Raw genomic sequence first — 16,373 nt, 5'->3', positions numbered from 1 at the left:
AAAAGAAAGCACCATAACTCTGACACCTCTTATATGGAGATGTTTCCTTAGCACTGATAGCATTCTGTAGTATTTGTAAATAGGAGCGTAACAACTGCCCTTCTGGGTCAGATCAGAGATGCCTCTTGTCCAGGATTACATCAGGACAATGCCCAGTATTTAGAGAAGATTATAAGAATAGTGCATGTAGAGAGAGATTCCCTCCCTGAGACAGCATGCGGGGTCCAGCTTTTTCCATCTGCCTATCTACTTATTCCTTGCTGATCCTTGCCCTTATTAATGCTTCTTAAATTATAGTCTTGTATCTGTTAAGGTCATGAACTGGAAACCTAAGAGTATACGGGCCCAAAGAAAGCAAATTTACTGAAATCTATTGTATGCTTGCTGACGTATTTTCCTTTTTAGTAATGTTAGTCATGTAGTCCTGCTGTTGCTTTAAAATATTTGTGGATCACCTTCATTTTAAAAAAAAAAAAATTAAAAAGCAGCCCACTTAAATGATTGGTTCCTTTTAAATAAATTTTCAATCATCCGTGCATATAGGTAATGTGGAAAAAACAGAATTAATTCAGATTGTTATGCAAATGCATGTTAGCATTTTTTTTCTACTTGTAGAATGTAACTAAAAAGTCATTAGAAAAATGAGCCCAAAATAGTAGTAATGATGATGGACATCTTCTGATACCAAAGCTGACTTTTGAAACTGACTGCTACTTTTTTTTGAAAGATACCGCAATCCAATAAATAGAGAATAAGGGCTGACTACTGTGCAGATAGCCAAAGGTTAGTAGCCTATCCTGGTTCTTTTAACCTGGTCTGATTCAGCACCACAAATTCTTCGTTGTGCTTATGATATGTTTGAAGTTGAACGCAGCCTTAGAAAATTTCAGATGTCACATAGGTCACATGCTGCTTTGTAAGAGTGGGAAAAGTCTGTCTCATGACTTTGGCCAATTCTGAATTGGTATTAGTGGGCTATAAATACAAGTGTCTGTCTTTGGACAGACAAGCAACCCATTGTCAAGTCAATGGGTACAAAAAGAAAAGCAGAACAAGAAATGAGAAAACTTTGTGGTTTTCCATGAGCAGGGGTTATGGGTACAAAGATTCTTTTCCTTTTGTGAGGGAAAAGGTTTAGACAGAACTTAAAGAACAATAACCACTGTAAATTCAGTTTATAATCTCATATTGTTTTATCTTGATTTTGTTGACAGATGTCTGTTGTGGTTTTCCGAATATTTGGTGTTAATGGTGAAATTGACATCAGAGGTGAAGACACAGAAATATGCCTCCAGGTGAACCAAGTGATACCAAATCAATTGGGAAATATCAGTGTACGACACTACCTTTGCAACAGAACTGTTGGTAAGAACTAACAATGAGATCTCAGTGTTGTGAAATTGGAATTGGAAACGTTGTTCTAAGTAAATAAAAACAGTGTATTTGCCTTAAAGCACAAAACCAGTTTTATGTTAGTGCAATAGAATCCTTTTTATGCTGGTTTGGAATATCTACTCTGATTTCTTTCCTAATTGCCATACATTGAAAATGAAGGAAATAAAGATAGAACCATTTCTGGTGGTGTGGGTAAAAAAATGCATTGCATTGAATTCTGGTCATTAGTTTGCTTTTTTAAAATGAAATAAGTCGCATTACATTATGTTATTGTTTTATGAAGATGGAACTCCTTTACTTCTCTAACGATGCTTTGCTTAAATGTACCCTAGTTTGAAGGGCTGTTTCTTAAAAGATCTATTTCTCTAGATTAAATTAACACCCACAGTTTAAACAGATTTATAATCTGTAGTTTAAGAAAAGTTAAAAATTGGCTCTGTGTCAGGAAAGATGAGCTGCAAGGACAGCCTTTTTTTTTTTTAAGCTTGAAAGGAACACAGGGTATAGTTTCATGCCAGATATTTGCACAACTAGATCAACCAGTGTATTGTGAGAGCTGTTCTTGGGCATGAGTACATGTACATTCTCTGCCAGAAAACCTAGTTCACATACTGTGAGGTTTTTTTCTTGGCATGATGTATTGGCATGCCACGTCATGTCACAGTTTGCTTTGCTCCTCTCTGCCAGCCTTCCACATGGATTGCTGGATGCCAGCTCTATTGTGCTGTAGGGTTTTTGTGGCAGATCCATGATGCACCTGCTTCTGGTTCATCTCCTTTCCCAGGAAACAGCTATAGCAGCTGTTGGCTGCTATTTATTTCCAGCCTTGCAGCAGTGTGGATTTTCTTCAGGAAGCTGTGCTGGCTGATACAGCTTCCGATGCCCTAGATGAAGAATCCATTTACTGGTACGCTGAGCAGTTGCCAGCAGCTGCTGCCTGAGCTGCATGATGTTGCAGTTGCATTCAGGCATCTGAAGGCAAGAGGGAGGCCCAGCAGGGAAGACTCGTGGCTGACCTTCAGTTCATACAGCAGGCAAACTGATTTCTGGTTATCTGTTGTATCCTCTGTAAAAGCAAGAGGGAGTAAATAGTAAGAACATGCCACCTTCCTGCTCTCATGTGGATCTAAAACTAGAACCTGCTTCCTCTGGTTCAGCTGCTTATGAGAGGCTTGTGCACTGGCTGATTATTTTATGGACAAAAGGTTATAATGTGATTGGAATCTCCAAATACTTCTGCTTCATGTCTCTTCCTTTCTGGTGGGTATCTGGATGAGTGGGCCAACACTGCTTTTTTGTACATCACTGTACAAATGTACATCTTTTCTTCTCTCCACTGATCTTTTCTCTCCACTGTAGTGCTCTGTTTTCTGTACTGAGTCAGGAATCTTCTGCAGCCACTGCTGCCCCCCCATCTCCCATGTTGGTTCTAATAGAAGAACTAAGGGAGAAAACAGTTAAAAAAAAAAAAAAAAAGGAGAAAAAAAAGAATTCCAGAGGATCAAGGTTGGGAAAAAGCTTGAGAATTACATTAAAAGAAACAATTTAAATGAGTTAACAGTAACGAAATACAACTAAAAGAAGCAGTGAGCAAAAGCATAAGAAAATATCCCAATAAAAGCAACCCCCCCAAGACCTTTAATAAAACTTACTCAAGTGCTGAAATAACAATTGTAACCAGTAAACTGAGGAACCATGCAAAGTAATGAATAATCAAGTCATAATTACAGTCTACGAAGGTGTTCTGAGTAAAAATAACCGTTTAAAACCTACTATACTGTTAATGCAGTAGGTGTAGAAAGGGAAAAGTGAGCCTAATAGCTGGAATAAGTTTGAGGGCAATGTGGCAGCTGTGCACTTCCCTGCAGGGCCGGCACAGGCCCTTTATCAGATCTTGTCTGGCAGCAATGATGAAAGAAGGGGAGGGATGGAGTATGTCAGAGGTACTCTGGGAAGGACAGTGCTTTTATTGAGACCTTGTCATGCTTGGAGGAGAAGGGAACAGCAGTTCACAGCAGATTCCGAATTGTTCAATGCAGTTTTTACTCCATCCTCTCTTGACTGTGCCTCTGTCAGATATCTGCAAGATAACCAAGGTTGACTTTGTGGCTGAGACTGGATGTATGGTCTTTTCTTCTGCTGTTTTTCTACACTTTGGTGGATTCTTCCGGCGATGATGCAGGAACTCTTTTCTGGTCTGGAAATACTTAGGGCACATACTGCTTATTTCTTTCTCTGTATTTGTGGGAAGAATATAGATCCTTGAGGGAAAGAAAGTTTCCCAAACCAATTGCAGAGACTCATTGGACAAAGTGGTCATTGTTCTTCCATCCTGGAGAGTTGCCCTTCTCCAGGACTGTTAGCTAATTCTCTTTTGTCTGGACTAGAGCCACAAAAGGTACCTGATACTTGCAGTGTGCTGCTTTTTTTTTTTTTTGGTGGGGGAAATATGACATCTAGCACTTCTTAAACATTGGAAGGATTGAAGGGTGGAGTCATGGCTGTTAGTGTTGTGGAAATGTCTATTCACAGAGGTAGCAAAGGGAGAGGCTCTGGTTCACAGCAGAGGCTGAAGATCCTCTTGTTCATTTACAGTTCTTCCCATTGGTCTTTGTCAACCCAGATCAATGATATGTTCATCTACCCTGGCTCTAGCGCCAATAGATAGGTGCATATGCACTGGCTCTACTGCTGCAGTAGGTCATCCATGAGAACTGGGCACCATACAGAAAGAGGAACCCAATTAATCTACAGATAGGAAAGCAAATTAATTACTCTGCTGGGCTGCTGTAGCTCCAGGCAATGTCTGTTGCATGCTGGACTGAGACTTGAAATTATAGTTTTCAGACCTGTACTATGTTCAGGCTGGGGCAGTATTACTTGAATAAAGTTACTGCCTCTTGCTGTACATCTGTCTGACTGCACTTGGTCTATGGCAGTGGACTGGCCTGCATGTTTTCTGGGATGAATATAGAAAGTTAATTATCCTCCTTCTCACCCCTCCTCTTACCCCACTTTTTTTTTTTTTTTAATAGACATATACAAACCAGATAGTGATACGGTTCCTCCTGACTGCTCAAAACCACCTTCCCAGTTCTCCCCTGGAGCTGTTTTCCTGGAGATGGCATGTTTAGTTATAGTTGGTATCCATGGGCATTGCATGCATCTGTTTTCGTTAGTTTGGCTCCCTCTCAGAGGAAGCAGATTGTCCAGGAACATAGTAGGTGTTTAACTTTTCTAGGCACCTTATCAGCATCCCCACTAGGGATGTGGTCCACTTCTCCATTTGTTAAGAAGCTGGACCACAGCCAGTTTTGCCCCAATGTCCTTAGTCGTCTTGTAGGTTCTCATTTAGACCCTTTATAAGCCACTGCTGAAGGTTCCAGAGGCATCTCAGAGCGATCTGGTCTGTAGTTTTGAAAAATAATACATCACATATTGCTTAAGAGGAACTGAACAGGTAACATTCCCCTACTATTGCTTCCCAAGAGCAAATAGGAATTCCTTCTATGTCCAGCGGAGAACTTGCTGTGATTGGTAACCAGCCATTGCTGGGGCTTGACTCTGGGTCTGTCTCTGGCCAGTGACTGGGCTACGTGCATGGGGTACTTCTGCAACTTTACAACCACAGAAAATCTGTATCTATCGATAAAGAAAGCCTATGCTTTATGATCCTACCTTGAAAAGGCTTTGAGGATCTAGAGATACTGATCTTGGGGACAAGAATTGGGGAGAATGCAAAAGGGATTGTTGCAAAGACCTGTAGGGTACCGATGGGAGGCTGCTGTAACTTCAGCGTGGACACTTTGCCTGATCTGCGTAACTTTTATTCACTCAAAGCTAACCTCCTAAGTTTCTGAATGAATCTGACCCAGCATAGTGTCAGTGTGAATTACGTGAATTGTCATCTGGTTTCTACAGTTTTGATCTGTGCATCGTCTGGTTTAGTGTATCAAGAACCTGAATCCTTAAATACTAATGCTGTGAACAGTTGTAATAGCATTGCGGTAGCAATTAACAATATACTAATGATACCTTTTAAAAATATGTTCGTATACTGCAGATGTCTTTTAATGGGATACCTGAGTTTATCTATAGAAACTCAATGTATCAAAAAGCTTGTGTCTCGCAAATGTAATGTGATCAGCAGTGACACCTTGGAATTTTAACCAAGTGCCTTGTAAACGAGATGCATAGTTTCAGAAGGAACACCAATTCTGTGAAGTATGGTTTTCCTTTATATAAAGGCATCCAGGAGAAGCTTTACTGAAGAGAAGCAATGTAACTTGCAGCCCACCAGCGTTCTGTGTTTTTCTTTTGCAGTACATGTCAGATTATTCAGAGCAGGTTCTCTCTGAAATGGAGGGGTAAAGTATGCTGCATTCATTACAGTATGCATTATTACTTAACATTAGATGGTACACAGCAAAGAAGCCACCACAGAGGAAATCTGCACTTCACAGGATCACAGGATAATGGAGGGTAGAGGAGTGGAGATGATGTCAAGATGTCTCTAGGCCAATCTTCTTCTCAAAGCAGGGTCAGGTCCGAGATCAGGCCAGGTTGCTCAGGGCTTTATCCCATCAGGTCTTGGAAAGGACCTCCAAGGGCAGAGACTGCACAACCTCTCTAGGAAGCCTGTACTTCTGCTTAATATTCCTCAGTCCTCACATTCAGCTTGAACCTCCGTTGTTGCAATTTGAGCTGTTGTCTCTCAGCCTTCTGATGAGCACCACTGTGAAGGGCCTGGCTGTGTCCTTGTAACCTCAACATAGGTATTGGAAAGCTGCTAGAAGATTTCCCGTACACGTTCTCTTCAGCTTTCTGGTAATTGCTCATATATGCACAAGCAGAAATCAAGAAGGGGAGATTACAGTAAATTGCATGTCAGTAATATGGGGAGAGGAGAAAGAATAGTATTAAAGAAACAAAAACAGAAAAAGGAAGTCTTACTTCATCTTTAAATTTAACTATATTCACTTCTTTTTTCCAATTTCTAAGGTTGTAAGCACAGGACTTTCCTGAGGGAACCAGAATTTAAACCAAGAAGTATTTTTTTGTGTTTTAATTCTCTCAAATTTGTTTAACAGTTAGATGTTCTACTAATCTAAATTGACATATAAGTTGATTTTACTTCAGTTACTTTGATTTCAGCTATCTTTCAAGTTTCAATGTTTGCTTCTTAATATAGTTACTGTGAATTACTGCGAATATGCTTTTTGTCATACCGATAATTTCTGTAGGTCAGCCATCATAGTGACCAAATGACTTGAGAGTCCGACGGGGTAATTGTTTCTGGTGGTGAACCCTCTTTTTTGTACAACCAATGGATACTGGCCATCCCCCTGATACCTGGTTACCTTAAATCTTTTATTTTATTTTATTTTTAGAACTGTTTAGTTGAATGTTGTAGTTGTCCTTACTGATTAAAGATACTGAAACTAACAAGAAACTGCTAGGGTTTTTTTTGAGGTTCAAATCTACTGCCACCCAAATAATGGAAGCACCACGTGGTTATGTTCTCCATCTTACTGCATTGTTACGTTCCTGTGTGTTAGCAAGTTCCTGAGTCAGGAAATTCTGCCTTTCCAAGAGAATACCTGCTCTCCTGAGAGAGTGAACTGACTTAAATGTTTTTCTGAATTAAAATCGAAGGAGTTTAGTGGAAAAGTATGCAAAATAATTGTTTTTCCATCATCAAGACATTGAGGAAACACAAATTTTTTATGTACGGTGATACTTCTGTATTGTCCTTTTCTGTTGTCACAGTGAGGTACGAGTCCTTGTATGTACTGTTTATTTCTCTTTAGTAGTTCGAAGTGATATGCTTAGAAATTTGCTCTGAAGTTCTATATTTGCAACGCTGTAATTCATGGATAATACTTCTAAAGTACTTTTGGAAAATCAGTTGGACAATAGAGGTAGAAGTAATAGCATCATAATTGCTTTTTTGTACATTGCAAAATTTTAATGCAAATTTGTTTTCCTTTTGCAACAGGTTCTGACTGTAAATCTGTGGCTGGACCAGTTAATTCATCACCTGAGATTAGTTTGAGATGGGAAAGTGGGCCTAGTGCTGTCATACATTCTCTGCTGGCTGTAAAAAACGGTTTTCTTCAGTGTCATGTAGAGAACTTCAGTGCTGAATTTCTAACATCTTCCCTCACAAACATTCAGCATTTTCTAGAAGATGAAACTGTTGCAGAAGTGATGCCTATGAAGATAAAAGTTTCTAATGCAAGGATTAATTTAAAAGTATGTGAACAATGAGCTATTTGGCTGCTCTAAAGAAATTATGTTCTTGTTTCTTTGATGATAAACTACTCATCTGGGTACAGTTAACTTCAAAGAAACTGCTGTCATACTCTGGAAGGTCTTTAGATAACACTAAAACAATTTAAAAATCCGTAGATTTGGTTAGCTCTGTGGTGTGCCTAGAAGGGAATCCTTTACATGACCAAGCTGTTTACATGAATTAATGTTTTACACCTTTTTTTTTCTTCTCTCCCAGTCTCTCTTGTAGAGTGGTAGTGTCTGGGAGTTTTATAGGTAAGGTATACCAAGTTCCTAAAGGCACAATGTGGGTTTTTCTGGTTGGGCTTTTTTGCTTAGCATACTAATGGTTTTCTAATTATAAAACACAGATTTTTAAAGCTTAATTCACTCTCTGACTTAGAGGATAGTTTTTGCCATAAAAGTTCAGTACTAAAGAAGGAAAAAGGTTATGGGAATTCCTGTTCAAACCACTTGAATACTGTTTCTTAGAACCCAGATTTTATGTTCTGCCCTACCTAGAAACAGATACTAAATAATGCAAGCTTTTCACACTACTGTAACTTAAAATAGTAACGTTAAGAGGACACTCCTGCTCAAGTCTCCTAGGGGATTTTCTTTCAGACGTTTAAAGGAGACAGTGAGTTCTGTGATGCACCACCATTGAATATAAAGATAAGAACACTTTTTCTGGAAGGGGAGGAGGGAGAACAACACAAAAACCAAACAAATGTAAAGATCTGATAATTATAACATTGCTTTGGAAATTAATAGTCACCCATATAAATTGAACAAAGTGAGGACAAGAATAGCACCTCCAGTTCTGCATGTGGTGCTAAGGTCTTGATGCTGCTGAGATCATTCTTGACTAGAAGGGCAATTGTTACCTCTACAGTGTTCTACTCCAAGTGCATCAGTATTCCCTCCCTCCATGATGCAGCTTTTCCATCTCCTGAGGATCCTTAGGCACTCCTTTGGGGCCGTTTCTGCTACAGGAGTAGCACAGGCACTTGTGCTGGTTTATTGGCAAGAAGGCAGACTTAAGCTTTCTTGAGGAAGCAGCTAGTTGAGGTGAGGAATATATATTAATAAACTGGCAATAAGAGTGTTTGGCAGCGAAAGCACTGAAGTGCTCATTCATCGGTGCACACAAGTCACACAGTGAAGTTACTCGTGATGGGTGACAAACTGCAGATTTGACATACAGAGGATTCATTTCTATAGAGTTATTGGGTAATAAAGAGCAAGAGGATATGGTTCAAATTTATGCTGCATTGCCTATTCAATGCAGTATATTCTTTTTCTTCTACATGAGACGATGCAGTGTGTTTCATAGCAGGGGGGGAAATTTAAGGAAAGTGTTTTGTTTTTTTTTTTTTTTCATTTTCTGCTGCAATCTCAGTGCTGTTTCAAGAAACTTTGGCAGTTATATCTCAACAGCTTTCTTGCTACATGCTTAATGCTGATACATATACTTTTTGATTATACTGGCTATGTTATTCTGCTTGACAGGGGGAATGAACTATAAAGACTTCCTTGGGAGACCCCAAAGGAAGTAATTTGTGAAGTTTCTCTTCTGTTGAGTACAGTAATGTAACTGAACTGCAGCTGGTGTCATCCCAAACTAAATTCTAAAAAGACAAAATCCACTGAAGAATGATAGCTGTAGCCATTCAATCTTTAAATAGTTCAAGAGAAAAATCAGATACTATATAGTGCAGGCTTCTTATCTCTGACTCTGAGAGCTCCTGAGCTAAAGAGTGTCTTGAGTTGGGATATAATCTTATTGAGATGTCTGTAACAATACTTTGAAGTATTTTAGTCAGACTGTCCATATTGAGTTCAGCAGACTTACTCCAGAGATAAAATTGGGCCTTTAATATGATCCCCGGGAAAAAAATGAAGTGAAGGTTTACTGGAAATCCCATTAGAAAATTCTACTCTGAAATGTTCCCTTTCAAGTTTCATTAAATCCACTTATGTTTAATTGAACATATTAATTAGCTATTTTGATCTCCTGGTAAACTCATTTTTGAATACTTGTATTTTTTAGGATGACAGTCCACGTGAAAATCTCAAGGCATCTGAGCTGGTGCCCATAAAACTACATATTGAAATACTCTGGATAGAAAGAAACGATGACGGGTCTTTTCTCATTAGAGGTTTGTGTGTTCCTGCACCTTGATATCTCAGTATTATAACCTAATTATTATTAATAGTGTTTTTTTCCTTTGTGCAGACATGTGGCTAATAATGAAAAGAGAACTGATGATATTTGTGTAAGTTTTGTTGCCATATATCTTAATTCTAAGTGTAGTCACATAGAGGAAAATTACTTTTCTGAATAGCGTATTGGCTGTTACAACAGCCCACAGCTGAATCAATCTGAGAGAAATAAAAATATGCATATAACTTCATAAGGATATGCTTCATCAGTGCATATCACTTCATCATGATAAGTCTAAGGTTCCTTCGATTGACTAACAAACCAAACAAAAAAATTGCCTTTTTTTACAGATTACCAAGGTGGTTACCTGTTGTCTTTGTGTTTTTGTGTTACAAGTAGTAATAGAGAATTGTAAAACAAAAGACTATTTGAGAAGTACAAGTAGCAGTTTTCAATTCTGTATGTTACAGTGGTGCCCAGGCAGCTCATGGCTGGGATTGCACTGAGACTTGTATTTTGAATAGTTATTTAACGTCGTACTTTTTATGAAACATGTATACACTTACAATTTTTTTCTACATGTATGAGCAAATACTAAATACTCATAACAAGGCAATACATTTAGAGCTGGAACTTTACTGTTGTCTTTCACTGATATTTCAAAGAATCAGAGTAATCTAGGTTGGAAGAAGCTTCTAGAGGTCATCTGGTTCTACTCCTTGCTCAAAACAGGGGCAGATTAGATCAAGTTGCTCAATGCCCATTCCAGTCAAGTTTTGAGAATCAAAAAGGCGATACCACAACCTACCCTAAATAATCTGTCCCAGTGTTTGACCAGCCTGATGTTAAATTTTTTGGTGATGTCTAGTAGGAATGTCCTTTGTTGCAGCTTGTGCCTCTTGCCTCCTGTCCTGCCACCTCAAGACAGAGGTGCTTGAGCACTTGCCAGGCACCTCAGGGAAATCTGGTCCATCTTCTCTATACCCTTCCATTAGGTAGGCAAAGGCAGCATTAAGGTCACCCCATAGCCTTGTCATCATCAGATTTGACAACTGCATCTCTGAGCTGCTCGTTTGTACATAGAATCATAGAATCGTTTAGGCTGGAAAAGACCTTTAAGATCATCAAGTCCAACCGTTAACCTAACACTACCAAAATCCACCACTAAACCATGCCCCTAAGCACCACACCCACATGTCTTTTAAATACTCCAGGGATGGTGACTCCACCACTTCCCTGGGCAGCCTGTTCCAATGCTTGACAACCCTTTCAGTGAATAAAATTTTCCTGATATCTGACCTAAACCTCCCCTGCCACAACTTGAGGCTGTTTCCTCTTGTCCTATCACTTGCTATGTGGGAAAAGAGACGGACACCTGCCTCGCTACAACCTCCTTTCAGGTAGTTGTAGAGAGTGATAAGGTCTCCCCTCAGCCTCCTTTTCTCCAGACTAAACCACCCCAGTTTCCTCAGCTGCTCTTCATAAGACTTGTGCTCTAGACCCTTCACCAGCTTCGTTGCCCTTCTTTGGACTCTCTCCAGCACCTCAGTGCCTTTCTTGTAGTAAAGGGCCCAAAACTGAACACAGTATTCAAGGTGCAGCCTCACCAGGGCTGAGTACAAAGGGACGATCCCTTCCCTAGTCCTGCTGGCCACATTGTTTCTGATACAGGCCAGGATGCTGGTGGCCACCTGGGCACACTGCTGGTTCGTATTCCACTGTCTATCAACCAACACCCCCAGATCCTTTTCCACCAGGCAGCTTTCCAGCCACTCTTCCCCAAGCCTGCGGCATTGTATGGGTTGTTGTGACCCAAGTGCAGGACACAACACTTGGCCTTGTTGAACCTCATACAATTGGCCTCAGCCCATTGATCCAGCCTGTCCAGATCCCTCTGCAGAGCCTTCCTACCCTCAAGCAGATCAACACTCCCGCACAACTTGGTGTCGTCTGCGAACTTAGTGAGGGTGCACTCGCTCCCCTCATCCAGATCATTGATAAAGATATTAGAGAACATCATGTGCTCCTGGCCATGATTATCTTGGTGGTCCTCTGCTGTCGGTATCTTTTTCACACTAGGGAATCCAAAACTGGATCCAGTATTCCAGATGTGGTCTCACTGATGCTGAGTATAGGGGAATAGTAACGTCCCTCATCTTGCTAGCTACACCCTTGCTAGTACAGCGTGTATGTGGCTGGCCTTTGCTGTAAGAGCTCACTGCTGACTCATGATAAATCTTCTTGCTGACCAAGGCCTACAGGTCATTTCCTGCAATGTTGCTTTCTGCCCAGTTGGTTCCCAACCTGTAGTGGAGCAAGAGGTTATTTACTCCCGGCTGCAGGACTTCACATTGGCTTCAGATGAACTTCATGAGACTCCAGTCATCCCATTTCACCAGCCTGTCCAGGTTCCTCCAAAGAACAGCCTTGCCCCTCAGTGTTTCAGTCACCCTTCAGTTTGGTTTTGTTCACAAAATTGCAGAGGGTGCACCCACCCTCTCATCCAGGTCCTGAATATATTAATCTAACAATGTACAATGTATTATATGACCTGAGGAAGAGGAGGTTGCAGGGTGATCTTAATGTCACCTTTACTTACCTAATGGGAAGGTATAGCAAAGATGGACCACATGTCTCAGAGGTATGCTGTGGCACGATTTGCTTGTATTTTAATTTCTCCACATTATCTAATATATTGTTTGAGTGTTTAAAGATATTCAATGCATTTTGGTCATCTTTTTAGACTAAACATTGGAAGAAATAGTAATTTAGTGAGAAAATACATAGTTTCAAGATTTCTTTCGGATTGTATTTTTTCCCCTTTTTGCTGAAGTGCTTTGATCCCTGTTCTTATCATGGACTCCTCACGTACAGTGACTTCAAAGGCACAGGTCAAATGCTATCTGTACTACATTGATTTGTGTATTTGCAGTGCTACGTTTTTGAGTCCTCACGTGTGTGTGGTGGGAAGAGGGGGTAATGAACAGAAAACTTTTGTTTGGAAAGAAATGTTTAAAAAAGAAAAAAAACAAACCCAGAGTATTTTTTAGACTACTAAGAACCATGACCCTCATTTTTCCCTTGGTGTACAGCAGTATATTTTAATAGATGTTACAGTGCACTGCAGTGATAAATGCTAGAAAGTTTCTTTAATGCCAAGTCATTTAAGTTATTTTCTAATTTAAAACCTTGAACCTGCAGGTTTATCTCACTGTATCTTCAAACGTAAATGGAGTCTTCAGATCTGATTTGTTCCTGGGGACAGTATATTAATAGCAATATTAATAGTTCTCAAACTTATAATTATTCAGAATGCATAATCTGTGGTGATGATATTGGGCAGTATAAAAATGTGATAATTTTCTTCAAGCTGGAAGATACATATTGCTTCTTATTTCTCCTTCCCTTTCTACCTTCCTCCAAAAGGGTATATGACTTTTATTTTTTTTATTCTTAAATTTGATTTTGGGAGGTAAATATAAATGTGTTTAATATTACAAGTATATTTGTTCAGGTGGTTTTAATTTTGTGCTGATGAGAATCAAACTTTGAAAAGACAACAAAAAACCCTAAGCACTACTCTTAAGTATCTTTCTGTGATACAGACAATCAAAGAGTAAATGATGTGTCAAAGATGAAGAATTCAAGTAGTGCATTGCAACAAGCAGCTGGACCTGTTGGACATAAAACACAGGACCAAGCCATGCAGACTACTCGTGAAATTCGCAGACCTTCTAAATCAAGCAGGGATTCAGCTGATTTCCTTAAAAATGAGGTATTAAAAACTCGTTTTGACTTTCACCCCCTGCTCAAAATTATGTTATAGTCATTAATCATGATAATTGTAGATAATCTGGGGGTAGGCTTGGCCGTTATTTCTGTTTAGAAATCTGTTTGAGATGGAAAATATGAATTACGGATATTATAGTATGGTTCAGTACTTAGGCATGCAAAATAAATTTAATGCTACTTTCTAAATAGGGTAATAACATGCTGCAGACTAACTCTTCTCCTTTACGTCAGAGGGAGCTTTATGAGGGAGCAAGTCCCTTCTTCCCATCTCCCTCATCCCTGTACAACACAACTGCCAAAGGACTAGACTGTTAAGTCAGACCCTTACCAATTTATCAATCATACCTGGATTTTGAATTGATGATGACAGAACTCGCACATCAATTTGGCTATTTTCTTCACTGGGTAAGAATCCATTTCTACCTGGTGCCATTTCCACTCCACTCCAGAACGGAAATGGCGTAGCTAAAAATTGGGTATTTTGCCTTTCGAGCTGACTGCATCAACTCTCTGTGTTCTACACTCATTGACTGGGAATCAGTCGCAACTGACTCAGCCCCAACAAACCTGCCTTCAGGAATGAATGTGAGCATATGGTATTTTAAAAGTTACTGTAATGGAAAAAGTGGACAGTATGCAGGAATACTAATTACGCTCTTTTCTAATCTGATCATTTCAGCTTATTGAAGAAAATGAATGTCTCAAACAGGAGCTAGCCAAAGCCAAAATGGCTCTTGCTGAGGTCCAAATGGAAAAAGATGCCCTGCTTCATCGTATAAAGAAGATGAATGTTGATCATCAGTAGGACAGTGTTCTGTTGGTGCAAGGCATCATCAACAGAACGTCAGGTGATGGCAGCATCTAAAATACTGTTTGTAAATCGCTGGAAGACATGGTTGTTCTTTCTGTCACAAAGTTTTCTCATTACGAACAAAATATTTGTGAACTTGTTACTATTCTAAAATTATCATTAAACATTGTAACTTTTTTCAGCCCATTTTAAACTGAAATGACTTTGGAAAAAATCAGTTTATATTGTACTTTATTAATTTACTGAAGAAAAAAATCATATCATCTACTTTTAATATTATCAAAGGAGATGTTATTTTTAAAATGTTTTCTGAAAACTGGATGGCTCAGCAATGAAAGAAGGTGCCTAGGTGCATAACTGAGTAAAATGTACCACGCCTCGTTGACAAACTGTACCTCTGTTTGTTAAGATTATGTTGTTTTATTATTACCAGAAGGTATCCATACAGGAGGTTACATTTGCACTATGATGATATGGGCTAGATCCTTTAGAATAGTATAGCTACTGAAAATTAGAATACCAGTCCTAAACTGGCCCTAAATTCAGTGTAATTTGCCCAGAGAGGATTTTAAGAATAGCCCTCTGGTGCTATAGAGTTCCATATACTCTTTCCATGTGCACTCCTAAAATACCACAGTAAATGCTAGAGAATTTAAGTAAGAGGGCATACTACTGGGCTTTCCTTCTGCATGAAGGTCCACTGCATCTGTACAGCTGATGTAATTTAGACATTCACACTTTTTTTTTCCCCTCTGTCTGTGATGAGGATACAGCCCTGCAGTAGGATCCAGCCCTTTGTGAAAGGTGAGGTTTGAGCCATTTTGCATGCATGTCTGATTTCTGCACAACTCATCTGACATGCCCAAGGATTTGGTCCAATGTATTTAAATATGTAATGTCAATGCTTGTGAAGGGGGGAAAAATCCTACAGGGATTAATTAATTGTTATATTGCTTTTTTTTTTGATGAAAAAGCTGTAGAGAATCATTTAATTACCCAACGAAATTGTGAGATTACATGAAATGTAATTATACAGTTTAAATCATGGGTGATTTGTACAAATTGAACAATAATTTTCAGCTAAAAACTGGTATGGATGAATAGATTAAAAAGCACAACAGTGTAAAATAGAGAATATAAGAGTGTGCTTCTAAACAATTTAGGAAACAACATACAAAAACATAAATGCCTGTAAGAGACTTTGCTAGAAGTAAAAATGACTGAATAATTTAACTAGTGACCTTGAATCTGACAACTGAAAATCTTTTAATTGCTACCACAGTTGTTTCTGCTCCATGGGATGTTTGAGGGAAGTTTTGTTTGTAGATAACACAGACAAATCTCAAAAAGTATTTGGTATCCTGTGGTTTGACTTTGCATATTCAGGCTGTCAAACCAGTTTTAATTAAAATGGTTTTCATTAAAACTTTTTGGAGGACACATAATTTACACTGCTGAAAATAGTTATTGAAAGTATGTAGATTTTAATCAAGAACTCTGTGGAAGAACTGGTTCAGGCACTATTTTAAAGCCTGCCTTACGAGACCCTAGTTGAAACTCCCTTTAATGCCCATGGAAATTTTTATCTTATTATTCTGAATAAGATGAAAAAATACACGCACACCTGTTTCTAATAGAGAAACTAAATATTTATATTTCAAAAGGTATTTAAGACAACACAGTGTTAAATATGGGTAGTCCAATTTCACACAAATTCAGGGGAGGAGTTGTTCTCACCTGGTTTAATTCTGATCGGTACTGTTAAAGTCAGTAATTCCTACTTGGCTTATTCCTGCCAAGATCTAGTTAGAATTATTCTAAAGAAAGGAATGTATAGAGTGCTTAGTAGCATGTTATTGGAATAATACGTTGAGAATTGTTTAATTTTTAAAAAGAAATAAACAGCAATATGAAATGCCTGTCCTTATTACTGCA

The 16,373-nt window shown here is 38.9% G+C and overlaps 1 protein-coding gene across 2 annotated transcripts in view; it reads left to right on the top strand.

The window, feature by feature from the left end:
• BLTP3B (bridge-like lipid transfer protein family member 3B) overlaps positions 1-16,373 on the top strand; it is a 64,943-nt gene extending 48,570 nt beyond the window's left edge. For both annotated transcript variants that reach the window (XM_068401301.1, XM_068401302.1), the window contains 5 exons: positions 1,215-1,365; positions 7,394-7,650; positions 9,722-9,830; positions 13,441-13,610; positions 14,307-16,373. In XM_068401301.1, the coding sequence (XP_068257402.1) occupies positions 1,215-1,365; positions 7,394-7,650; positions 9,722-9,830; positions 13,441-13,610; positions 14,307-14,432 (813 nt within the window). In that variant the 3' untranslated portion in view covers positions 14,433-16,373. The remainder of the gene's footprint in view (positions 1-1,214; positions 1,366-7,393; positions 7,651-9,721; positions 9,831-13,440; positions 13,611-14,306) is intronic.

This window comes from Nyctibius grandis, chromosome 5 (genome assembly GCF_013368605.1).
Source record: "Nyctibius grandis isolate bNycGra1 chromosome 5, bNycGra1.pri, whole genome shotgun sequence".
Classification (NCBI taxonomy): domain Eukaryota; kingdom Metazoa; phylum Chordata; class Aves; order Nyctibiiformes; family Nyctibiidae; genus Nyctibius; species Nyctibius grandis.
The sequence above is the reverse complement of the archived record's forward strand: the minus strand, read 5'-3'. Positions and strand labels throughout refer to the sequence as shown.